Consider the following 27,922-nt stretch of genomic DNA (forward strand, 5'->3'; position numbering starts at 1 on the left):
AAACTTATTTATGGATTTTTATTATTTTTTTATTTATTAATACTTTATTGCACAACACATTAAAGAATTGTATAAAAGGCGGCCTTAATGCTAAAAGCATTCTCTACCAGTCAACCTTAGGACGTATAAGAGCAAACGTTTGTAGGTGTGCAAAGTAAAATCTATAAGTACTATCCTACTGTGACTCAGAGTGTCAACAATAGGTAATAACTTTTATTCATTGAAATATAATTCAACTCAGGCAAAATTCCGTGTTAATTTTGGTGTTTTGATGAAGCGAATAATACGTTACACTTAATTGATCTGAAATCGTAGTAAAAGTCGTACTCCTAAATAAAAGCCATTTTCGTATTTAAGGAACCAAGATGTTTATGCCGCAACGCTGTTCTACAATGCTATTAAAACAATAAATTGAATTCAAGCAAACGTTCTTAAAATACCTTTGCTAAGACGAGTTCTTAAATTAAAAAAAAAAGTATGATCATACAATTTTTATTTTCTGTAAAACACAGCCTTACAGTTTTGCAACGAACAAGGCGAAATTGAATGCTAAAATATTGCCTTTCCGTATTCAGTTGTATTACTTTGAGATAGAGTATAATTTCGTACAAACGTTATATTTCATCATGTATGTATAACGAAGCTTTTCTTTAATAATTCAAATTTACCGTTCGATATCAACCACCTTTGATGCAATTTTCTCATGAATAAGCTAAGTTTATTGATCAAATTAAATTCCACCCAGTTTAACATATAATTTTGCTTCTAACTTCCAAAAAAAATGCCTATCTGAACTTCGTTCCAATTTAGTCAGATTTTATTTATTAAAAGATGTGGCTAAGCTAATATGTATATATATATATATATATATATATATATATATATATATATATATATATATTGTATATATATATTATGATATAATAACATTTGAAATGGAAGGTAGCTTAAGATTACAAAATCGAATCGTATTGCGTAATATTTGGTGTTACTTTAATCTAAATTGCTAGAAAATTGTTTCCAAGTTTTAACTATAAACAGAACGGTCTGAATAAATTAATAAAGTTTCAGGCATAATACGAATTAGTTCGACTTGCAAGTGTATTTTATACTTGAATTAACTCGTTAAATTTAAAAAGTTACGTACAGAGTATAGAAATACAGAAACATTCCGCGACCAAGTTTTGTAACATTAATGATTTTAACCTACGCTATTCCCTACCCGTATGCCTGAGTTTTACTTGAAGCACTTTTTAATATTGAATCGAAAACTTTGTATGTACATATGATATGAAATGTAAAAACGTGAAATAATTTCTTACAAACTCGCACAAATAATTCTAGTAAACGTAAGCTAGACAAACGTAATTTAATCAGTCCTGTTTATCTGTAGATATAATACAAGAGGATTTCCGCGTGAGACTACGTAAAAAATAGTTATATAGATAAGCATGTACCTATTAAATACTTATTTTATTTATTTATTTATTCTTAATGTACACCAAAATACAGACACATATAAAGAAAGATAAAATACAAGATGTATAAAGGCGACCTTATCGCTACATAGCGATTTCTTCCAGATAACCTTTGGGTACTGGACATGATACAGTAGCAGCGGTTAGAAGTGTGCACATATTAAGGAGAAAAAATCAATAATAAATAACGTTAAACAAATTATTTTCATGTTTAATATTCACACTTCATACATTATAATTTTTTTTTGCATATGAAGTAAGAATGGAGACACGAGGCGAGGAATCAATAGCAAATTGCCAACCATTGTCTGGCCAATACAAATTTATGCCATATACGGGGATCGAATCAGCGACCGCTATCGCAACAGCTACAAGACAGTGCAGTGCTTTTATGCTAACGCGTCGTCGAATGGTCGATTATATGCGCTATTAAAACCATGAAGTCGTTTCTAAGTTGAATGTATTAATGACTTATTTTAAAGTAAATCTAGATGATTCAGTAGCGCTGTCCAAGCGTCAACCTATTCGTGATAATTTACCAGAGTCGGTTTGTTTGACAGTTAATCCTGTTGCCAATTCTTACGAGTTTAAAAAACACCACTATGTACCTCACACACTTCCTAGACGATAAATAGACGTCACAGCATACAAAAGAACTTCCTACTTTATAGACAGCGTATTGGTATAGGTAACGTTAATTGTTTTGATGTGCCATTAAAAAATTATTAAAAATATAAATATCAAGTGTTTAGTTTGAAATTCTCTTAATATCTTCTTTCTATGTGTTAGATATTACTTGAGATTAAAAATGATTGAACAAAACAAAAAACAACAAGAAATTTTAACTTTTAATTAAAATAGAACACTTTCCTATCATTAAGAGGCTGAGGTTGTCGAATAAACGACCCTTTAACATCGTCTTCGAACAAATTGGCAGCTATCTTGATAATTTCCTAAAAAAGAAAATAAACTTTTTTTAATAAATATATTTTTAAATATTTAAAACATTTAGACTTACTAGCTGACATGACATATGCTTCGAACTATCAAAAACGTGAAGTAATAATAAACGTTAGATTTTTATAAATAGCTAGCTGCCCGGACAGACTTCGTTCTGTCAATAGTTAATTACTACACAGTATAAAACAAAGTCGCTTCCTGCAGTCCGTATGCTTAGATCTTTAAAGCTACGCCACAGATTTTGATGTGGTTTTCTTAAGTAAATAGAGTGATTCTAGAAGAAGGTTTATATGTATAATACATAGATATACATGATAGAGTAGAGGAATAGTGATAGTTTTAAAGGTTTCTAATGTGATGTCGTAAATAAACACTTTTTTTTGCGCTTAAATTGAAAATATTTATTTTATCTTTCAAACAACACAGCCAGCCCAAACACAGCCAGCACAAAGTCAGCCCTGCGGTCACCAACCCCCATGCCTAGCGTGGTGACTATGGGAAACACACAATGAGTTCATTCCATTTTTGGTGCGAACTTGTGGAGGCCAATATCCAGCAGTGGACTGCGATAGGCTGAAGTGATGATCAGCTTTGCACCCGTGCGAAGCTAGGGCGGGTCGCTAGTAGTAATTTTTTTTGTTGTTGTTATAAAAACCTTCTGTGGAACTTAAAAAACATATTTAAAAAAATAAAATAAGCCGAATTCGTCGAGCCATTCTCGAGTTATGCGCTTAGTAACATTTATTTTTATTTATATAGATTTCAAGTTTCTGCGCGATTTCCTAACTTTTTATTCAAGAAGGACTTTCTACAAAGTATTGGAAAATTTAAAAAAAATGTTGAAAGAAATGGAATTAGAGATTCATTTTTTCATTCATTCAGGTCTGAGAATCGGCCAACGTAACCCTAAGCTATAAGCGGGATGGGAATTAGGGGGTTAATAACATATATGGCAAAACAACGTTTGCGGGTTCAGCTTACCTTATATATAAAATTCTCGTGTCACAATGTTAGTTACCATACTACCCCGAAACGGCTGGACCGATTTTTGAAATTTTATGTGCATATCGGGTAAGTCTGAAAATCGGCTAACATCTATTTTTCATACCCCTAAGTTATAAGGGGGGTTAAGGGGGTTGATAACATTTATGGCAAAATAACGTTTGCGGGGTCAGCTAGTATACGTCTATATTAAGAAACTATCGACACAACTTGGTTGTATCTAATGCTATGAATGCTTATGGACACCTGCAGTGCCAAGAGCATTGGAAGGGCGTTGCCGATTATTCCTCCGACTCTCCCCGGAGTTCTGGCCACCTTACTTACCACAGAAACACAACAACACTTGAAAGTAATTTTATATGGCTGTGTTATCTTTTGTAAGATTGAGGTAATTCCATGGTTAGGCTGTTTCAGATTCGAGCAAATACAATCTGCCATGCTCTAACTTAATAAAATAAATATCCAGCTATTTATATCACTACACATTTATGGCACTAAGACTCTTAAGATTCGTTGCGTATAGGGTAGATAAAGAAAAGCTCACAATAAAACCTAAATACGATACAAGAAATTTAGATAGATCGATTTAGCCCTCTCTAATATCTGACCTCGTTGATACTCTTACGATAAATTGGTATCGTCAGTACAATTGATCTAGAAAATATGAAAGGGTTTCTAAGATTGGTATAAAAATAGATCTAACTAAATACTCTTCTCTTTGAAAGGTAAACGAATAGATCACAGCTATACCAGTTTTCTGTCATTATAAGAAAAAAAAAAATAATGAGTGAAATTTATTGTTTCTCTCATGAATACGACGGGTGGATGGAAAAAGGTTAGAAAATAAAATATATAATTGTGTTTGCTCACAAACAAAAAAAATACCATCTTCAATTACATCGACATGTAATACAACGTAGGTAAATGAAAAAATAAGCAAGTAAATACGTATTATTTACCTAGAGATAAATCAAAATTACTTGTCATATCTCAATTAAATTTAAGTGAGAACTACATAACAAACACCGCTTTTTAATTAAAATACAGGAAGTATCGAAACCAGTCCATCCTGTTAAAATTTATAAGGTAAAATACAACGTAGATCGACAAAAAAAACAATCAAGTAAATACACATTGTTAGCGATACCTCAAAAGTACTTGTTAGATTTCGATTATATTTAATGGGACACATGACACGTTGTGCACTTTTCGATTAAAAAATTTATTGAAATCGGTCCACCCACATAACAAAATCAATCGAATCGATTTAAGAACATACTCCTTTTTTAACCGACTTCAAAAAAAAAAGGAGGAGGTTACTCAATTCGACCGTATATATATATATATAATATTATTTTTTTTATGTATGTTCGGGGATAACTCCGTCGTTTATGAACCGATTTTGATCATTCTTTTTTCTTGGAAAGGAGACATCCCTAGTTTGGTACCATGATAAGGAAACCAGGATCTGATGATGGGATCCCAGAGAAATCGAGGGAAACTCTCAAAAATCCGCATAACTTTTTACTGGGTGTACCGATTTAGATGATTTTTAATTTAATCGAAAGCTGATGTCTATCATATGGTCACATTTAAATTTCATCCAGATCTGATTACAACTTTTGGAGTAATCTTTGATAATGCGTATTTACTTGACTATTTTTTCGTCTAATACCTACGTTGTATTACTTGTCGATATAATTGAAGTCGGTTTTTCTTCGTTTGCCTGCAATCACAATTATTTGAAATCGGTTCAAAGGTAAAAGGTAAATTTCTCAAAGACTCGAATTTTTTAACAACGTTTTCTTTTATACATAAGCTTTAACATTAGTTTTACAATCTTCATTTTTAATGGATAATAAATATTGATAAACACAGCAGTCTATGGGTAATTTTATGCCGAAGCTTATTACTTTGGTTCCAGAAATTAATAATTACGTTTCACACACCAAAAATAAAATGACTGATGATAGTATAACTTTGCAGTAATACTAGTCAAAATACTTTGTGCAGACGATAATTACTATCGAGACATCATAAGTATGGTATAAAATGTAATCTAAGAATATTACATAATCGGTAATCTTTATTTAAAATGATGTTTGAATGGATAAGTTGATATTGTCATTATACATGACCGAAATATGTAAAAAAAAAAATACATTTTCCGTCAAATAGGCATTAGTATTTTATGTGCATACGAAGTGATCCGTATTTTAGAAACATATTTATTATTCGTTAGAAATTTTATTTATTACGATCATGTGACAGGTTTTTTTTAAATAACTTTTGCATAGGAATGAGCAAGGATGGAAGTGAACATGAAAATGAAAATACGTAATTATTATATTTTTTTTTCCACGGATCTTATTAATTATTACATTTAATATCTTGTCAACGTTTCCAACACTCAAGTTCTTTGTTTCTTTACTATATTTTTATAATATTATTTATTTATTGCTTACGAGCGACTTCTGCCCGTCCATATTTTTTACACGATAGATAATCACCAACATATCACATACTAAAACTTTCTCAGAAATACGCTGCATCTTATGGTATAAGTATTATTCCGATCGGTTCAGTAGTTTTTACAGTATCATTTTTACTTCAGCTTATCGCAGTCCACTGCTGGACAAAGGCCTCCCCAAGTTCGCGCCACACATCCCGGTCTTCCGCAATCCTCATCCAGCCTACACCGGCAATCTTACGTAGATCGTCGGTCCAACGGGCCGGAGGACGTCCCACACTGCGTTTGCCAAGACGCGGTCTCCACTCTAGGACCCGTCTACTCCAACGGCCATCGGTCCTGCGACACAGATGACCAGCTCACTGCCACTTCAACTTGACTTCACTTCACTTCACTTACAGTATAACCCAAAAAAAACAGTTCTCCATTTATTAGTATAGATATATAGGCGTTTATTTATCTACTACATCCACACCTAAATATTACTTCCTACTCGTTCTCCTGCGAACTCATTGTACCTCTGATGCTTAGAAACGGTATTTCAAAGACGTTTCTATGCTCAAGAATCATTATTTCATCTCATTTAAATTACTTATTAAATAGAGTATTTTTAATGATATTAGAGACCTCTACGTCTATTTTATCTATTACCAGTTTCTTGGTAACGGAAAAAATATTAAGTAAGATTTTGTTTCCCAAGTAAGATTTTGTTTTTGTTTCCCGTTAGTCATTCAAGTAGCTATCTTATAAATATCACATGAATTGGTCACGCCATAACATGATAATCACTTATGTAAGCGATTTGTTTTATTATTCCTTTTAAGTTTTATAATACTTTGTAGAAGTTTAAAATTTTTCAAACAATACGCAAATAACCCTTCCTTTGCAGTCGGGTAGAAAAGGAATTTCGATAAATTCGACGACGCGTTGGCGCAGCGGTCAAGCACTGGCTATTGCGCTGGCAGTCGCGGGTTTGATCCTCGCACACTACAAACATTTGTATTAGTATGTTTGTGTCTGGTCGTTGGTGCTTGTGTATTGTGGTTTAGTGAATTAAACAATATATTTTAATTACAGTTTAGCGCTTAAACAATATATATTCGTTATTCACAATATTTTTTTTGTTAAAAAACCAAATTACGTTTTGCTCGCTAGCCCTTGTCAAAATTCTCGATCATGCACTCTTCAAACCTTATTCCTCCGCATCCTCAAAGTGGCATTTCCGGACCCCCGACACAGTAGTAAAACCTACTGGGGACTGTTGAGTGTGAAGCATTCATTATTTACTTTACGCTTTTACAGTTCGCGATACAGAACAACATTTGCCCGGTTAAATAAATTCAAAAATAGATTTAAAAAACGTAAACGTAAGTTTAACAACTTGTGTGTACTTACTCTTGTAACCGGCAAAGCCCTTGCTCTCACCAGCCAGAGAACAGTTTCAGTACAGGGCGGGTATGTCAAAGATCCTTGATAGCAGACGTACTCTTTCAATGGGGGATTAAAGAAAGCGAGATCACGTGGAGTTATTGAAGTGTTAATGCCGAGTGAACTGTTTGCGACATTCAAAAACTCTTCTATGCCTCGATGTGTGTGATTTTTAAACTGAAATATATTAAACAGTCAGATTTATTTAATAGTTAGAACCAGCCTTCTTTTTTTTACCGGTAAAATATTTATATTCGTCATTTTACGATAAATAAATGTGAATCTATGGCGCAATGACAATATCGCAGTATTAATACTAAGCTAGATAAATCATAGATCGATAATATTATAGTATATTTCTATGACACAGTGATTCAATCATTTTATCCTGACTTTTCATACAAAGAATATGTTAAGTATAATTTATTTATGATAAATATATATAATACTACTGTGTTCATTATAAAACAATATGTACTGCGTAATTCTTTTAGACAGGGAGTAGAGATTGCAAAACAATTTACTTCTTTCAAACTTTTTTGTTCGAATACTAACTGGAGAAAATCTTTTTAATTTGATATTTAATTGGATAAAACTGTAAGATTGCCTCGAAAACATCAGCTTAATTAAACTTTTTGATGAAATGATAAATGTAAACGTATTTATTTTGTCCCTTTATTACACTGAGCCGTCCTAAACTTTGCTGACGTCGAGACTTATGACAGATATCGGTTACTTCAAACCAGGTGTTACAAACCAAAGTCAAGATTTTAATATATTATATATTACGAAGTGTATTTAAAACTAAAATAAGTAAATATAAATAAAAAAGTGTACGTACTGTAATAAAAAGTACTGAATTTTTATATATATATTTTTAAGGTTACATTAATATATTATGATACTTCGGTTATGTACTTCGATTGCGCTTTTTTAAGATTAATAGATCAATATGCCTATACTGATAAATCAAAAAGCCCAACTGTTAATAATAATACAAGAAAGCTCCCTTATATCTTCAGCCAGCAAAGCATTTGTGACTCCTCTGGTGTTGCGAATGGTGTATCACTTTTCTACTGTAAAAGGCGCTATTTTTACTTTACAATTATATATTTACCAAAGTGCAATACCAAATTCAAACTAAATTCATTTGCGGTACGCGCCTCTTTACTGTGGAACAAACTCCCAGAAAACATTCAAAAGAGTCCTTGCCTTGTTTCCTTCAAACGTAAATTAAAGGAGCATTTTATATCTCAACTCAATTTACAATCATCTACTTAATGAATATGTAAGTATATAATTACCTATAATATTATATCATATATTTGTATTTATGTGTGTACGTATGTATGTATGTATATATATATATATATATATATATATATATATATATATATATATATATATATATATATATATATATATATATATATATATATATATATATGTATGTAAGTAGTGTGTGTGTATATGTATATGTATTATATCTATATATATCTATGTAAGTGTATGTATTTATACCTGTAAGTATGTAATATATTACAGTTTTTTAGCTATTACGTTATTAATTCTTGCACTGTGTTCCCCGCTATATGACACTCTCTCTCATGAACATTGGTTGACTGGAAGAGATCTCTTCTAGAGATAAGTCCACCTTTGCCATCAACTTTTTTGTATAATTTTTCTGTACATTATTTTTAGTGCAATAAAGTATATAATATTTATATCAATTTTTATTTTCAAAATTCTTACTCCAATGAAGAAAATATTTTGTATACACCCATTGGTGTAAAAATTTGAGAAGCCCTGGTAAATGTTATCAGTTTACAATGTACCACCATCTAAGGTACGATTCAATTTAGTACAAGATCTGATACGAAAAAATATATTATTTAAAGGTGAATGCTTACACAATTGTTTTGTACCATTTATACAAAAAATATCCATAGTTTATCTAAATATATCTCCTGCTCATTCATATATCTATATCATATATCTCTGTCCTATATCTCCTGCTAGTTGTATGAATTATTTTAAGTTAGTTAACTTAGTTTTTTTTTTAATCAAAAAAATCGATCTCCTGGAGTTACCTAGTCAACGAAGAAGAAGATAGCAACGTCATTTTAGCTACCCATTGAAGCATAACTTCTTACGTGCGTACACAAGTACACATACTTTTTTGTTTAATAACTAGCAAATGCTGGCTTTTCTAAGCTATGGATTAAAAAATCCTTTATATTATCAAAGCGAATTTAAAACATCCCAATATTATCTAAATGCCCTTATTTTATCATAGATATTATGAGTTATGATATTAAGTTCGTGGTAAACGCAAATATATAATAAAATATCATGTCATATCATTATCTTAATATATATAAATCTCGTGTCACAATGTTTGTCCTCAATGGACTCCTAAACTAATTAACCGATTTTAATCAAATTTGCACACCGTATGCAGTTTGATCTAACTTGAAAGATAGGCTATATTTTATTTCGATATATACTCAAGTAAAAAAAAAATAAGGCGGTACGAAGTTCGCCAGGTCGGCTAGTATATGTATAAACAATTGACAAATTGACAATTAAGTAAAGTTGAAACGAACAAGTGGTAGGTTTATAACAAACGACGCATTAAATTTATATATGCGACAAAATATGGCTAAAAATGAATTTTTTATAAAAAAATATCGCTAGAGAGACCTATAAACTATTAAATCAATACTATATGTAAAAAAGTGAAATTTGCAAAAATGCAGTTTTATTTTTCATTTGTTGCTTCTGTTGATATTATAACCAACAGCCTGAGGCCCTGTTTTACCTGTTGCGGTCCAAATTATAGAAGCACGCGATATTTCGCGATATTTATTTATATGTACAACCTGTCAATCTAAAAGTTTACTAAGATGAAACAGGCCCCAATGTCCATTTCACCAGCTGCTAGTAAATTCTATCAGTAACTTAAATTCTAGATAAAATTTATCAAAAACCGGTATAATAGACTCTGCACCTATAATTTCATGGATAAATAAGGTATCATGGATAATAAGGTAACGTAAGCATCGAATATAAAATCATCATAACAAAAAATTTTGACCTAACGGGTATATCGTTCAATAGCTTAATTGACTAGAGCACCGACACGGTCAGTCGGAGATGCAGATTCGACCGCCGCTGGAACGGTTGATTCTTGATATGATATTAAAAAAAATTAAAATGTTTTAATAAGGTTAGTACCTTGTACAGGTTGACTATAACCAGTAATGCTTGATGGTCACGCGACGATGACGCCAACGCTTCTTCTAGCGTCCTAAACTCTGCTGATATGTGTAGTACTTGGGTTTCAAGAGGGTACTGCAGGCCTCCTATCCTGTGTTCTGAGTGGTAGTGAAGAATCATGGAGTGGAAGACATATCGTCGGCTGTGGGCAGCTCCACCATATACTAGTGGTTGATGACAGTATTCCCATTCACCGTATAACACAACTACGAAAGACCAATGAAAAATTTTACGTATAGATATTATTCATATATGAGTATGTTACCTTATAGTAAGTAAGTACATGTTGCTTATACTTGTTGTTGAATGTATTAATTTTATAGTATCTCTATTGAGCGTTGTACGTTCACTTTTTATCAATTGATTTTTTCTTCAGTTACTCGATTGATTGAGAAATTTTGATTTCAGAAAATTTGCTCCCTTAACGATATAGAAGAGATTAAATTTAGAATTAAAATTTTTGCTCAACTTTATAATACCAACGTTAAATATAACATTTCGTTGTTACCCTAAAATATAATTGGTAAAGCTTTAGATTAGGTAAAACCGAATTTCGGGACCGTGGGGGGAAGGGGGGAGAGGGTGGGGAACGCTACCCCTGGTACCACTGTCACACCTCAGAACCCCATGGTTATGGAGATATCCATGGTTAAAGTTTTGAGGTTAGAAGAAGAATTTCGAAAGTTAGAGGAACGCTTGGCTTCGGCGCTGCGGAAAGTGCAGACCTTCCGCCCTTGCGTGCGAAAGCACGCTCACTCATGCTCCGTTCCGCAGCTGAGGCTGGTCGCCGAAGGCTACCAGCCTCAGCCGCTCCTCTACGCATTCGTTTGCGCGCTTTCGCACGGCTGGCGAGAGCTGCCCTCCCTCCGCGCCTCCGCGGCACAAAAAAAAACACTCTAGGGGTAGGACAGACCAAGACCACGTGGACAGTGGGTTGCTCTGATTCGGTTTTGGGTATTTTTCGAATTTCTAAACCTATATTCTAGCACGCAATGGTACTAATTTTATTAGAATATTATGTCTGACACGTTATTTTGATTAAAAGTGTCGATTTGTCACACAATGCAAACAGTACGAGCTCAAAGGTATTATAATAGCTTTAAATTCTTCTTCTAACCTCAAAAATTTAACCATGGATATCTCCATAACCATGGGGTTTTGAGGTGTGACAGTGTTACCTTGTATAGATTCCCCTACACCCTCCACCCTCCACACCCAAAAACCCCATAATTCGGTTTTTCTAATTCGGTTTTACCTAGTTTAGATCTTAGCCTAATTAAATAGACACATTTCTTGTGTTGTACGTTTAGTGTCACAATCAAAATAAAAACTTTTATTTTTCAAGTTTCTTTTTTACTGCTTTTGTTTATTATACCCTTTAGTGTCCTTTAAGCTTCGTTTTTAATAAGGTAATTTCTATGGCTATACTACATTTATTAAATATTCGTAATCCGCAATCTTCCATTCACAGGTAATATGTAATATAATAATAACAACGAGATATATTTATGCTCTTTTAATAAAAAAACTTCAATAAATATGTTACCATGGAAGTATTTTTCATAAAATTCTTATATCATATCGCTGGCCCCGGGCAATAAAGCGGTATACGCCGGTTACACCCTTTTTAATGTTATTTGATTTTTGGCTTCTCTGAGTATCAATCTATCACTCTAATTTTTTTCAGTTTTTTTTATTAATATTTCGTTCGAATAAATGACAATAACCGTTTTATTGCATGGATAATTCTCTTATGACTAAGCTATGTATTATTGCATTACTCTAAGAAACATAACACAAAAAACCAGTGAATATCTTTACACTAAATTTCTAAACAAAAAGTAACAGTAATAAATTTAACCACGTTTTTGGAAATAAACGTATTATATCAATAAACTGTAAACACTTAATACTAAGTAATCGCAAAATATTTTATTCTGTACAATGCTATTACGCCTTTCTTCCCGGAAATTTATTGTCACCAATTCAAGCCAAGTTTATACTGGTACTAATTCGAAAAAAAATTTTGATTCCAAAACGATGAAGGAAGCCTGTAAATGTAATAAGAAATGCGGTGAAAATATTTCTCAAGTCTCTCGGCAAGCTATATTTGACGAATTTTGGAAACTTAGTGATCACGAGGATCAGTGGCACTATGTCTTACGATATGTAAATATTAAAAAAATGCAACTAGTTAGAACAAAAACAGGACACAAACTATAAGGTATTTTTTCAAAATAAATGAATCAGAACCAATAGACGTTTGTGAAAATTTTTTTTGAATACACTTAGCATTACCGAAAAAACAGTTTATACAGCAATAGAGAAAGGGAAATCTGAAGAAGTCAAAGATAACAGTGGACAGCATAAAAATAGACCACGGAAAATGAGTGTTTTAACTGAGCAAAGTGTTATTGCACATATAAAACAATTTCCAGTTAAAGAATCACACATTATGTCCGAAGAGATACTAAGAAGTTATATTTAGAAGAAACACTGAACATTTCCAAAATGTACAGGCTGTATTCTGATGAATGGTTTAAGAGTGCAAATTATCCAAATGATGTAAAGATGGCCTCAAAACGACAGTATGAAACTGTGTTCAATACAAATTTCAATTATTCTTTTCACAAACCTAAAAAAGATATGTGCGGCCAATGTACATTGTATCGTCAAGCTTCTGGTGAAAGAAAAGACCAGCTCCAAGAAGCTTACACAACGCACATTAGAAACAAGGATTGTGTACGTGAAATCAAAACTAAAGATAAAATAGAAGCCGATTCTAGGACTACTGTCGTTGCTATTTATGATCTGGAAAAAGTCCTGACTATTCCTCAATCAGACGTGGGAATCTTTCATTACAAGCGAAAGTATCCTATATATAACTTTACAATTTACAACTCATTACGTGGAAGAAGTTACTGCTATCTTTGGCACTATCAAGTGGCCAAAAGGGGTGCCAATGAAATCGGCAGTTGCGTCCTAAATTTCATTCAAACTGAGACACAACGTGGCATCAAGAATTTTATATTTTATTCCGATGGTTGTGCTGGGCAGAATAAAAATATGATTATCTTTGCTCTGTATTTATATTTGTCCAAAAAGTATGGAGTTAATATAACACATAGGTACTTTGAAACTGGCCATAGCCAGTCTGAAGGAGATTCGATGCATTCTCTTATTGAACGCGCAAAAAAGAACCATACGATTTATACACCAGATCAAATGTATGGCATAATTATGAATGCGAAAATCAATGGTGAAAAGTTTCATCTTAAGGAAATGGAACAGAATAATTTCTTTGATTTAAAGGAGTTATTGAACAAAAGGCACTGGTTAGGGACAGACCAAAATAATGAAAAAGTTAGCTGGACAAAGATTCATGAAATAAAGATTACTCAAGCGCATCCAGATGTTATTTATTTAAAGTATAACTTTGACGATGAGTATATTTCTTTAAATACTGCATCAACCACCAGATCTTCAAGAGGAAGATCCAAAAAGACGCCAGTGACTGATGTTTCAGCAGATGAACTGAAAAATCTATACAAAGAGCCAATCGCCTTACCAAAACCACTTCATGATGATTTGATGAGCCTTTGCAAAACTGAGGCAATCCCGAAACATTATCATACATTTTACAACAATTTGCATTGTGTTGGGAACTGTGAAGAAGAAATCGATATTGAAAGCGAAGATTCAATTTAATTTTTTTTTGTAACTATATCGGATATTTTTTTTTTTTTTTTATTTAAGCGTACGGCTCACCTGATTGGTAAGCGATCACCGTAACTTATAGACGTTTGCAACACCAGAAGCATCGCAAGTGCGTTGCCGACCCCATCCCTAGTTCCCCCCAGGAGCTCTGGTCACCTTACTAACCAACAAGAACACAACACTGCTTAAAACAGTATTATTTAGCTGTGATCTTTTGTAAGGTCGATCTTTTGTACTACCCAGTCGAGCTGCTCTATATTTTGAGCGGAATTTTCCTGCTGTGCCCTTACCTCAGTTGATGTAGCATAATAGAAATCTAATTTTTAAGATTTTGACCATTTTATTTTTGTTTCCGAAGTATAATAGTTAATAAAAATTATGTGATTTTATTCAAATTAAGGCAATATAGTATTTTTTCTTTTTAAGGGTTTTTTGTTTCCAAAGGTTAATATTTAATAAAAATTATGTGATTTGAAATGATTTTTTTTTAATAATTATCATTTAAAATTTAAAGAAACACACATTAGGTAGTAATAACATTAAAAAAAGATTAATTTTATATAATACGGTCTAAAAATATGGTTAAAAATAAAAATAAATCACATTATACGGTCAGTCTGTTACAATGGTTACATAACAAACAATATGTTTGATAGGTTTCTAAAATGGCGATTAGTGAATAATACAGCTAACACTTGGCTATAAAATTTCCCTGAAGAAGGTGGTAATCGACTAGTACGCTCGAGATCTAAAGTGGAAATTGCGTCGTATTATTCTCTTACATTCCTGAATCTCAGTGGTTGTTGTGTTTATAAAGTTGTTAATGATCTTGCAATTTAAAATGGTATCATCTATGAATTGTATTATACATTTTTTTAATTATTTCATTAAAAAATTATATGATTCCAATTATTTTTAAAAGGTTAAATTGGTAAAAAAAATAGCTTTCATTTGACATATTGAACGTCTGTTTTGGATCACTGTACACTGCACTATAAACAAATTAGCTTCTCTTATTTCTCCTGTAAAATTTGATTTTTGATATTACCGCTTTATTGCCCGGGGACAGCGATATTTCATAATTATTTCTTTAGTAGTGGAACGAATTGGACGAAAAGAAAATTTCTAAGCTCTGGTCTTATTTGACAAATTCTGTTTGGCGATACATATACATCTTATTCTAAGAACTCTGTAACGAAATGTACTTTATAACTTTAGTACTAAATAGCGTAACCTTCAAATGTGTAGTTCGTGATCCAATAAAAATTATAATACAATTACCATCGTCATGTACATAAATTTTTACTAAATTAATGGTCCGATTTATGTAACTCTTTTTGCTTTAAAATTATATACTAGATGCATATGTAGTTAAATAAATAGTAATATCCTCCACATATTTTTCCAGTCTGCTTAAGAACTATGAAAATATAGGATAGAACTCTTCAATAGTTTTTAGTCAGGTAAAGCAGAACTACTGGACACTTATAATTTGCAAAATTAATGTATTTAGATAGATAATAGAATATTATAAAATTTAAAAGAATTCTTTATATGTGTATATTCTGTAGCATCCAACTGCTGAGCACATACCTCTTTCTCTATGTAAAAAGCTTAATCCACCACACTGCTCGCGCTGGTTGGCGGTTTTGTTTTTAATATTTGATATAATAGTAGAACTATTAAGGTCTAATTGTGATCCTATTTTCAGTTCATTTTATTTAAAAACCCATTTAATACTAATTCGTTTCTCTTACTTTGTTTGCCATTTTTACTTAAAGTCAGACGGCGTGGAATATTATCGTAGTTGATAAAACGAAGATGGCGACCCTTGGCTTTAATAAGTCCAAATGCTGGCAAGTCAACTGGCGATTGGGACCGCCCGCCGCATTGAGGATACAACTTGTGCCATTGGTTTTGATCTGTGAAATAATACCAAAATCCCTTTTAAAAATCTAAACACCCTAAAGCAAAACCAAGTATAATTAATAAACATGTTATCATAAAAGAAAAATCAAATTTTTTCGTATTTATAGTGTGATATCAAGTAAATTTGGCAGGTTCTGAATAACGATAACACTTGAAAGTTTCGAACTGTAGGAAATACACAAGAATACTGATTGAAATATTGATTAAGGTACGTTAAAAAAAGTCTATGCCACTGAATTAAAAAAAATGCGGGCGGACAAAGTACACATGTCAGAAGTGAAACTTCTTTGGCAAACTAATTTTTAAGTTTTGTTTATATTTATACAAAACTAAAGCTTAAGATTTCCGTTCCAGCGCCATCTAGTTAGTTTGCAATGTAATACTATCGATATTAATGTAATAACCTTTGTAGTTTCTGAAGTATACGCTAGGTGGCTCTGTTGTTAAAAAAAACATATAATACACATACATAAATACATATAATCACGCCTCTTTCCCGTAGGGGTGGGCAGAGACCACTTCTTTCCACTTGCTACGATCCTTACATACTTCTTTCGCTTCGTCCACTTTCATTATTCCCTTCATACATGCTCTTCAGTTTAGGGTACTCTTGGCCTGGCCTTTTTTCAAGACGTCCCTTATTTGGGGATTACCTAGGCGGACGTTCCGAGACCGGAACGTCCGCCTAGGTTTACCCCTTCCAACCCTTCCATCCACACTTGCCTTATACACTTTTTTCGTCAATTGTTCTTTACTCATTCTCTCGACATGACCAAACCATTGGAGCATACCTTTCTCAATTTTTGTCACTACATCTTTCAGACCATTACATTTCCTTATCTCACAATTTCTTATCCTGTCACTGAGTTTAACTCCTATCATACTTCTTAACGCTCTCATCTCAACTGCATTTATTCTGCTTTCATGTTTCTTCTGCCATACCCAACTTTCACTTCTGTACATGACTGTCGGAACCAACACCTCCTCATGCACAACCAAACGAGCCTTGTTAGACACCTTCCGACTGCTCATAAATGAGTGCAAAGCTCCATTCACCCTGTTTCCTGCATTCACTCTTCTTTCAATATCACTCTCACACTTTCCGTCTCTTGTAAACTTTGAACCCAGCTACACAAACTCATTCACCTGTTCAATTTGTTCATCTCCAATCACGATATTGCAGTCTGTCACTGCCTCATCTCTTTCAAACACCATCACTTTCGTCTTCTTTACATTCATCTTTATTCCCTTTCTTACAAAGGCTCCACTCATATCAGTTACCATCTCCTCGGGCGAAGACGCAAATAATACTTGATCACCAGCATAGAGAAGACATTTGACGAGTAACTCATTCATTCTCAACCCATGTTCATTCTCTTTTAAATCTGTCAAACAATTGTCCATGAATAGATTAAACAGCCACGGTGACGCTACATATCCCTGTCTAACACCTTTTTCGATGTTAAACCATTCAGTGTATACTCCATTTATCCTCACACAAGTACTAGAATCCCTATAAAGAGATTGCAATGCTCGTATGAGGACACTGCTCACACCATTCACGGACAATGCTGACCACAATTCATTCCTCATCACTCTATCTTTTCTGTTTTTGGCCAAAGAAAAGACCTGATCCGCACATCCCATTCCCTTTCTAAATCCCGCTTGTACATCCCATACTTTATTGTCTGTTTCATTCACAACCCTCTCAATCAACACTTTTGCATACAATTTACCGACGACACTGGGGAGGCTTATACCGCGGTAATTCCTGCAGTCCTGCCGTGATTCTTTTCCCTTGTACAATGGGACGATTGCGGCTTTGCACCAGTCTCCCAGAACTTGCCCGTTTTGCCAGCGCAAATTGAAAAGGTGGCACAGCTGGCTAGCCACTATGCCGTGTCCAGCCTTCGTGTCCAGCATTTCGAGGGTAATCCTGTCATACCCTGCAGCCTTACCTAATTTCATACTTTTCAACGCTTTCACCATTTCATCCATGCTTATCTCACTTTCATCAACATTCATACTCGCTTCCATGGAAGGTGCCGTATGTTGTACCTGCACTTTCTCTCTTTCGAACAAACTTTCAAAATACTCTTTTCATCTCTTGAACACACATTCTTCTTCTTTTATAATGCTCCCATCTTGACTCCTGATTGTAATCAGTTCCGAGGTAGAAGTTTCTCCTCTGTTTTGATGGATTTTCAGAAAAACTTGATGTTTGACTGAAAATCTTCAGTGAGCCTTCTATCGAAATCATCCTTTCGTTCTTCTTTCTTTCTAGACAACTTCTTTCGCCGCTAATTTCAATCTTTTATGCTTCGTTCTTGCTTCCTTTATCTCGTCACCCGTTGCCTTTTGAATTTTTTGGTTAGCTTTTGTCGCTAACCAATCCAACCACGCTTTTTTCTTTTCTTGCACAGCCTTTTGTACATCTTTATCCATCCACACATTATAGTTCTTTCTTCCTTTCCTTCTTTTAGCTACCCTGCATACCTCAATAGCAAAATTCACAACCCCGTTCTTAAATTTATCCCACAAATTTTCAATCACACCTATCTCTTCTATGTCTTTAAAACTTTCTTGCAGTTTCTCTACATACTCGTCTTTCTTTTCCTTTTCTTGTAGGTTTTCCACTTTCACTCTGTCCAAAACACTCGTAGGCTCGGCCCTTCGATGTCGCCACCGTTTAAAGAGGCCACACATTCGGGCTACGACCAGGAAGTGGTCTGTGTCGAGGCCTACACCGCGGTATGCCCGAGTGTCTAGCACTTTCTTCCTCAGTCTTTTATCCACTATTACAAAATCAAATCATACTTCTAGACTCACCCTCATCTCTTGTATACAAATGGATCTTTTTGTGGTCCAACATTGTGTTGGCCATGCAAAGATTCCATTCCAAGCATACTTCAAGCAGGCTTCTCCCATTGTCATTCACTCTCTCATCCCCAAACGTACCCAGAACTCTTTTATACCCATCACGCTTCACTCCAACCTAATTAAAGTCCCCTAACATCACGATCCGTTCATTTTCTGCGCACTTATTCAAGACATCTCTCATGCTATCCCAAAACTCCTCTCTCTATACTATAATATAATTATTACTATTGCATTTCATCCGTAAAAATTTTACCCTTATGAGTCTAAAGAAGTTACGGTCAAGCGGTCCACGGGGGATCTTCTCGCGTATGCCACACACATTTGGAGTGAGGCTATCGAGAAACACGGGGAAGCCATAGCGGTCTCGCTCGACATCTCGAAGGCATTTGACAGGGTCTGGCATGATGGCCTTATTAGCAAACTTCCTTCATACGGCCTACCCGCTTCTATCTGTGTTTGGATATCTGACTTCCTGAAGGATCGATCAATTCGCGTGGTTATAGACGGTTGCGAGTCCGATCGTTTGGTCATCAATGCCGGGGTCCCTCAGGGGTCTGTACTCTCGACAACGCTATTCTTGCTGCACATCAATGACCTGCTCAAACCCGGGACCTTTGGGTATGCAGATGACAGCACCGTTGTCGAGCGTTACATGTCCGACGCACGAGCGAGTGGGTCTGAGGTCCAGTCGCTGAGGGAAGCCATGATCCAGCGTCTGAACTTGTCCCTTAAAGCCGTCTCTGATTGGGGTGACGCAAATCTGGTCAAGTTCAACGCCTCTAAGACCCAGGCGTGTCTCTTCTCAGCAAAACGGAGTCCTTTCCAACTGACTCCCTCTTTCCGAGGTGTGCCCGTGCCCATATCTGGCCACCTGGAGCTTCTTGGCGTTACTCTAACATCCACCCTCAATTTTGGCTCGTACATAGAGGCAAAAGCTCAAACAGCTGCCAAAAAACTGGGCGTCCTCTCGAAGGTGAGATGGTACTTCACTCCGGAACAGCTTCTGAATTTATATCAAGCACAAGTTCGATCATGCATGGAGTACTGCTCTCATATTTGGGATGGCTCAGCCAAGTACCAGCTGGAGCTTCTTGAATCAATTGAGAGACGAGCCAGGAGGCTCATCGGTGACGATGCACTGGTCGCCACAAAGCTGCAAAGCTTACATCATCGACGTAGGGTGGCCGGCCTGTCGGTTTTTTATCGGATATACTTCGGAGAGTGTGCGCAAGAACTCCATGACCTGATTCCCCCCTCCCCCTTCCATCATCGTACAACCAGACGCTCTACGTTACGTCACCCTTATATGGTTGAAATTCCCCCTATACGCACTAAGCGATTCGCTAGTACATTCTTGATCCGTACGGCAAAAGAATGGAACTCTCTCGGATCTTTAAGTAGCAAGTGAATAGGTTACTTCTAGGTAAGCGTGCTCCATCTTAGACCGCATTTTCACTTATCATCAGGTGAAATAGCGGTCAAACGCCAGCCTATCTATGTATAAAAAAAAAAGTTTCACTTCAAAGAAATACTTAGGTATCTCTCATGTAATTTAAGAACACAAACATACACACAAATGTCTCAAATCGCTAATAAGAAACATCTAGAAAGTTGTATGGGAATACGAATAAAATCGTATCTAGGATACTTTACCACTGTAACACCAATCTTTAGGCTCCAAGGCTGTAATTAACAAAAATAAATTATAAAATTAGTAACATAATCTAATTTTATTTTTAACCGACTTCAAAAAAAGGAGGAGGTTAGAGGTATATTTTTTAATGTATGTTCGGGCATAACTCCGTCGTTTATGAACCGATTTTGATTATTCTTGTTTCGTTGGAAAGGAGATATCCCTAGTTTGGTACCATGATAAGGAAACCAGGATCTGATGATGGGATCCCAGAGAAATCGAGGGAAACTCTCGAAAAGCCGCATAACTTTTTACTGGGTGTACCGATTTTAATGATTTTTAATTTAATCGAAAGCCAATGTTTATCATGTGGTCACATTTAAATTTCATCGAGATCTGATTACAACTTTTGGAGTAATCTTTGATAATGCGTACCTATTTACTCGACAATTTTTTTTGTCTACCTACGTTGTATAAGTTGTCGATATAATTAAAGGCGGTTTTTCTTCGTTTGCCTGCAAACACAATTATACATTGACTAGTAACAAAATAAGAAAAACGTCAATGTAGGTAGTCGATAAATTAGTCGATTAAATTACGCGTTATTAGGGATAACTCAAAAACCACTTGTCAGATCTCACATAAATTAAAATATGACTTCATAACTACCGCCGGCTTTCGAATACAAAAAAAAAAATATATATATAATAATCGTTACGTCTGGTAGGTAGTTTAAGATTAAAAATATGAGATGTATGAAGTATGAGAATAAGTAAATTGGTAGCGGAGTGAAATAAAGAACTGACAGACGTGAATTAAGACGGGAGAGATAGAAACTGTTCTTAAAAATAAAGTTGCGAATTTATGACTGCTATTTATGCAGTACTTAAATCTAAATGTGGTAAATGTGTGGTGCATTGTGTGCGAAGGGGTAAGTTATTAAGTTATATATTTTTTATAGAAATAAGGAAATATCGGTAACTTAAATTATTTATTTTGTCATAGCTTTCAGAAATGCCCCTTTTTAAATAAGGAGGATATATTGCCCGAGTCCACACCCATTCCCCTCTCATGCTACAAGTCCTTGAACATAGCATATAACCTGAGTCATATTTTGGCAGAGTTCCACATAACCAGGCTTGTCATGCGCTAGTCGAATATCAAAAAAAACTCTCCTGGCGCCCCATTTAATAATTTTAAGTTAACATAATTAGATTTAAGCCATGGAATAGTATAAGTTCGTATCTAGTAGAATAAGAAAGTAATTTGAGATAGTGTGTAACTACAATAGTTTAAGTTGAAAATAAACCATAAAAAGGAAAAAATCATATTTGAATTATTGTATAAGATAACTCGTAACAAAATAAAATCAGCGAAGCAAGTAGAAGGTTATGAGTTCATTCGATTGCATAGCACATACATTTAAATTTAGAAACTCCTATTTTTTTTTTAATTTTTTAAAATTATTTCTCGCTCTAGATAAAAATATGTGTCAAATATTACGTATTCTTATTGAGGAAAAGGAAATAATTTTCAACTCGACAACTGTCAATATGAGTGTTTCATTTAAACCGATTTGTAATTACACAAAGATGGTTACGGAAAGGAAAGCTCACTTGCATTTTTTACGACTTTCGTCTTCTTACGGCTCGGAAAAAAATTCTGAAATTATTATAAATGAAATATGTTAATAAAAAAAACTATGTTTATATTAATAAAATATTTGTTATCAAACTCACTAATCTTCTGGCACAACGTGGCAACGAATATGTACTGCCTTGTGGAAATTCCGTTGGTAATCGAAATACCCATACAGTTTTAGGCTGAGAAAAAAAGCATAGTTAGAGTTCAACAATAAAATTTCTATCATCATAGATTTATTAGACATTCAAATGGGTACTGAATTCATAATAATAGAGTAAGTATGTATTATGTTCAAATTAAGTAACAATTGTTTGACAAAATAAAATATCCAAATAATGTTAAACGAATATTATTAAACCCATTCATAATTAGGTAAAATTCTTGTATATATAAGTATATATATATATATATATATATATATATATATATATATATATATATATATGTCGGCGTAAATAAACAAAGTTGTTTACAAACGTAAGCAAGTGTTGCGATACGTCATTACCACTACTACCACTCCGTGAGTCAGGCGAGAGGTGGGGACGGATCGTTATAAACACGTGCACCGCGTAGCGGGGATTCATTCGGACCGAGGCACTCGCTCCGTCAACACCTCAAGTTAAAGTGATTGGTGTCACACCTGAGTCACAGAAGTATTATTTAGTCATGTCTGACGGCCGACCTAGTGAGGATAAGGATCCTAAGGATCATATCCCGCCTTCACCAATTCTGCAACAAGTTTCGGTTCCATCCGAAATCAGAAGTGGGATGGACCTTGGGACCTCCCAAGTTCCATCCGCCCGCACAGAAGAGGAAGAAAGTAGCAACTTTAGTTCCAACCATGCGTTGTCTGCATTGGCCGGTATCATAGAAAATCTGTCACGACAGCAACAGGCAAGCATGCAAGCTAATCGTGATTTTTTGGCAGAACTATTCAGCCGGGCAACGGGCCCTACTAAACGACCAAGGCTTAGCGACATTTATATTGCATCATTCGATCCTGATGGTGACGTACCAATACGTGATTGGTGCGAACACGTAGACAGAGCAAAGAACCATTGGCAACTGACTGATTACGAGGTATGTACCAAGATAGCAGGTTTGTTGCAGGGTCGTGCTAAAACTCTTGGCGACACGTGGTTAGTGAAGTCCCCAGTGTGGTCTGATATGCGAGAAGCTTTAATTCAAACATTTGAACCGGAAGCAAGGTATTCTAACGATATAGTAAAATTACGAAGTTTTAAATTTGATATGGCGAATCCAGCTGAATCCATTACCAAAGCTTGGAATATTTGGAAACGTGTTATCAATGGAGACAAAGACAAGGATGCTGTAGAAGCCGTAATAGGGTGCATAGACAATGAGTTCCTGAGGTTGCGTTTACTGTCGAGTAAATGTTCCTCCGTTCCTGAACTGATATCAGTAGCAGCCACCATCAAACAACGGGAACCTGAACATGCAGAACCACCTGCTAAAAGACCGAGGCTAAGGAATAATAGAAATGATACTGCGCTTTGTTTCAAATGTGGAAAACCTGGTCATGTTCAAGCAAAATGTGACAGAGATAACCACAAGATTAGCGATCCTAAGCCACTGCTGGATACAATCAACTCAAATGAATCCTCAAGCAGAACGGAACGCCCTAAGCCCAAGTGCAATTATTGTAATAAAATTGGCCACACTGAATCGGTTTGCTTCAAGAAGATAGGAGATGAAGCTGAAAAGGTTAATTTGGTCAGAGTACAAGAAGAAATATTAACACCTATGACTGTCAATATCAATAACCGCACATTTACAACATTTTACGATAGCGGTGCAGCACGTTCATTGGTAAGGCGCTCTATAAGTGAAACCCTTCCTGGGAAACGGGAAGATTACACGTTAATGCTTAAGGGTATTGGTAGTGCAAGTATTCCGATTCTGTCGTGCCAAAAAGTCAATGTGACCTGTGAAATTAATGGCACTTTTGTAGAAATCGCCTTCCACGTCGTAGAAGACCACGAAACTCCTTGCGACCTTCTGATTGGTGCTGAAATCGTGAAAGGTACAGGTTTGAGCGTACTCATTACCGAAACTGGCGCTACTGTAATGAGACGATCATCCATTTTCACTACCAATGTAACCAAGGAAGAGCCTTTCGGAAATTTGGACACTGATTTAACCAGTTTGGACGAAGTAACCGAATTGAAGAAGTTGTTAATTAAATATAATGATACTTTTTCCTCTGGTATTCCAAGGAAGCCAGTGACCACAGGATGCTTGGAAATCCAATTGAAAGATCCAAACAAAATCGTATCAAGAAGACCCTATCGAATGGCTCCAATAGAACGACAGAAATTAAAGGATATTATTAAGGAGTTGATGGACAATGGAATTGTCAGAGAAAGTACGTCGGATTTCGCCAGCCCTGTAATTCTCGTTAAGAAAAAGAACGGAGAAGATCGAATGTGCACTGATTATCGAGAACTGAATAAAAACACTGTCCCCATTAACTTTCCACTCCCAATCATTTCGGATCAAATTGACCGACTATCAGACGCCGCCTATTTTATCAGCTTAGATATGGTTCAAGGATTTTACCAAATTCCTATTAAAGAAGAATCTATAGCAAAAACAGCATTCATAACACCAGACGGGCTATATGAATATGTCAGGATGCCTTTTGGACTAATGAATGCACCTGCCGTATTCCAGCGTGCCATAGTGACGGCACTACGGACTCTTTTGGATAACATCTTGGTATACATGGATGATGTATTGATAAAGTGTAAAACATTTGCTGAGGGATTACAGATCCTTGATAAAGTATTGGCAGCTTTGACCGAGGCTGGGTTCACCGTAAATATCAAGAAGTGCTCATTTTTTAAAACATCAATTGAATATCTCGGAAACGTGATCGAAAGAGGTACGGTTCGTCCGAGTCCTAGGAAGGTCGAAGCTTTAGAAAAATCCGTAGTACCCACAAATGTAAAACAGGTTCGACAATTTTGTGGTTTGGCTGGTTACTTCAGGCGTTTTATACCATCCTTCTCTGAACGTTTGATACCGTTATACAACCTAACTAAGAAGGACGCAAAATTTCAATGGACTGCAGATTGCGAAAGCGTCAGACTTGATATCATTCGACGATTGACCTCTGCTCCAGTTCTAACAATCTTTCAAGAAGGACTCCCTACCGAACTGCATACTGACGCAAGCAGTACCGGACTGGGTGCTGTTCTCATTCAAATACAGGATGGCCGACAGCACGTGATTGCTTACATGAGTATGAGAACTACGGAGCCCGAAAGTCATTACCATTCCTATGAATTGGAAACATTGGCTATAGTAAGAGCAATAAAACACTTTAGGCAATACCTCTACGGCAGACATTTTACAATAGTTACTGATTGCAATGCCATCAAATCATCGTCGAGCAAACATGAACTTTTACCCAGAATCCACAGGTGGTGGTCATTTCTTCAACATTATAACTTCAAAATAGAATATCGCCAAGGTAACCGAATGAAGCATGCAGATTACTTCAGCCGTAATCCAATAGCGTGCATTAATTTGGCGCAAAATGTTGATGCATGGTTAAGGGTAGAACAAAGGCGTGATGCAGAGCTAGCCGGAATCATAAGAAAGTTGGAACGCAATGAAGAAATGAGTGAGTACCGCATGAATGATCTTGTTTTGGAACACCGTCATGAAGAAGAAGAACCGGGGTGTAAAAAGTGGAAAAAGGTCGTTCCGAAATCATACCAATGGAGCATTATTAACGCCTACCATACTGCTCTTAAACATTTTGGGTGGGAGAAGACCCTTGGTAAGATCCGAGAAAATTATTGGTTTCCTGAGATGACTGCTATAGTAAGACGGTTTATAGAAAATTGCGTGATATGTAAAACTAGTAAAAGTTCTTCCGGAGCCAAACAGGTAGAAATGTACCCAATAGAGAAAAAGGGAGTTCCATTCGATACCATACACATAGATATGACTGGCCATCTTACTAAGAGAAATAATAAGCATGAGTATGTGGTCGTTATAATAGACGCTTACACAAAGTTCGTGACATTAACTTACGCGACCGACAAGACTGCCAACTCAATGTTGCGGGCACTTAAACATGTTGTGTATCTATTTGGAGCTCCGAGGCAAATAATAAGTGACCAGGATTCTGCTTTTAAGGCTGAATTTGAAGAATTTTGTAGACAGCATAAAATCTATCAACACTTCATAGCCCCAGGAGTTAGTCGCGCCAATGGACAAGTGGAAAGAATGATGTCTGTTGTAAAAAATGGACTAACTATTATTCGTAATTATGAAACTGAAAACTGGAGAAAGGGCTTAGAAGCTCTTCAGCTAGCCATTAACTGTACTAAGAGCAAGACAACTAATGTTAGTCCAATTAAAGCTCTTACAGGAAGGCAATGTCCTGTACCACCAGAATTAATATCATTAATTGATGAGGAAAAAGAGACTGTTAATCGAGATCAACTCAATAGCTACATACAAAAGAAAACCGACACACGAAGCAAAAAAGACAAAGTAAGATTTGACCAGGGCAAAGCCAAAGTGAAAAGGTACCAAAAGGGGGACATCGTGTTATTTAAAAGTAACCCTAGGTCCCAAATTGGTCTAGATATGAAGTATCCTGATGCCTATGTAATTTGGAAAATATTGCTCAATGATAGGTACCAGGTAAAGAAAATAACAGGACGTGGACGCCCCAAAAAGGTAGCTCATGACCAACTTCGTCTTGCACCAAAACCAGATGAAGGAGTAAATCAGGATCCCATGTCGGCGCAAGATGATACTGAGGTGACACCAGATACAAGTGCTAACAGTGGAAACTATTGATTTCAGTTATTATAATTTAGTCATAATATAATAATAATAATGTAATATAAAATTGTATGTTTCCCAAATAAAAATAAAATAAAAACAAAATAAAACAAGTGTGTCTTAATCTGGTACCCCAATGACCTAGAAGACATTACATTGCAGTAAATGTAATTAAAAAAGCTTAATGCAATTGTTGCATATTCTTTTCTTGAGTAACATAAGTTGAGGACAGGGGCCTCCTTATTTCTGCAATGAATGATGTAAATTGAGGACAGGGGCCTCCTTACATTTGTAATAATTGACGTAAGTTGAGGATAGGGGCCTCCTTACTTTTCAGTTACCTGATGTAAGTTGAGGACAGGGGCCTCCTTACTTTTAGTTACCTGATGTAAGTTGAGGACAGGGGCCTCCTTACTTTTCAGTTACCTGATGTAAGTTGAGGACAGGGGCCTCCTTACATTTTCAATTACCTGATGTAAGTTGAGGACAGGCGCCTCCTTATTTTTACAAAATACCTGATGTAAGTTGGGACAGGGACCTCCTAACAATGATTGGGGTGAATTGAGGACAGGAACTTCCTTACTTTTGCAATGTTTGAGATGAGCAGAGGACAACAGTTTCTTTACCCTTAAGCTTTGGTCAGCTAAAATGTACTGCAGATTTTATTTTGTTTGA

At 35.3% G+C, this 27,922-nt stretch overlaps 1 protein-coding gene across 1 annotated transcript in view; it reads right to left on the minus strand.

The window, feature by feature from the left end:
* Nucleotides 1–2,313: 2,313 nt before the first annotated feature.
* LOC123654888 (carbonic anhydrase 3-like) overlaps nt 2,314–27,922 on the minus strand; it is a 28,466-nt gene continuing 2,857 nt past the window's right edge. The window contains exons 3-7 of the mRNA XM_045590745.1: nt 22,512–22,599; nt 16,092–16,256; nt 10,576–10,823; nt 7,306–7,515; nt 2,314–2,431 (exon numbers count right to left, since the gene is read on the minus strand). Of these exons, the coding sequence (XP_045446701.1) occupies nt 2,327–2,431; nt 7,306–7,515; nt 10,576–10,823; nt 16,092–16,256; nt 22,512–22,599 (816 nt within the window). The 3' untranslated portion in view covers nt 2,314–2,326. The remainder of the gene's footprint in view (nt 2,432–7,305; nt 7,516–10,575; nt 10,824–16,091; nt 16,257–22,511; nt 22,600–27,922) is intronic.

Source organism: Melitaea cinxia, chromosome 7, assembly GCF_905220565.1.
Source record: "Melitaea cinxia chromosome 7, ilMelCinx1.1, whole genome shotgun sequence".
Lineage (NCBI taxonomy): Eukaryota > Metazoa > Arthropoda > Insecta > Lepidoptera > Nymphalidae > Melitaea > Melitaea cinxia.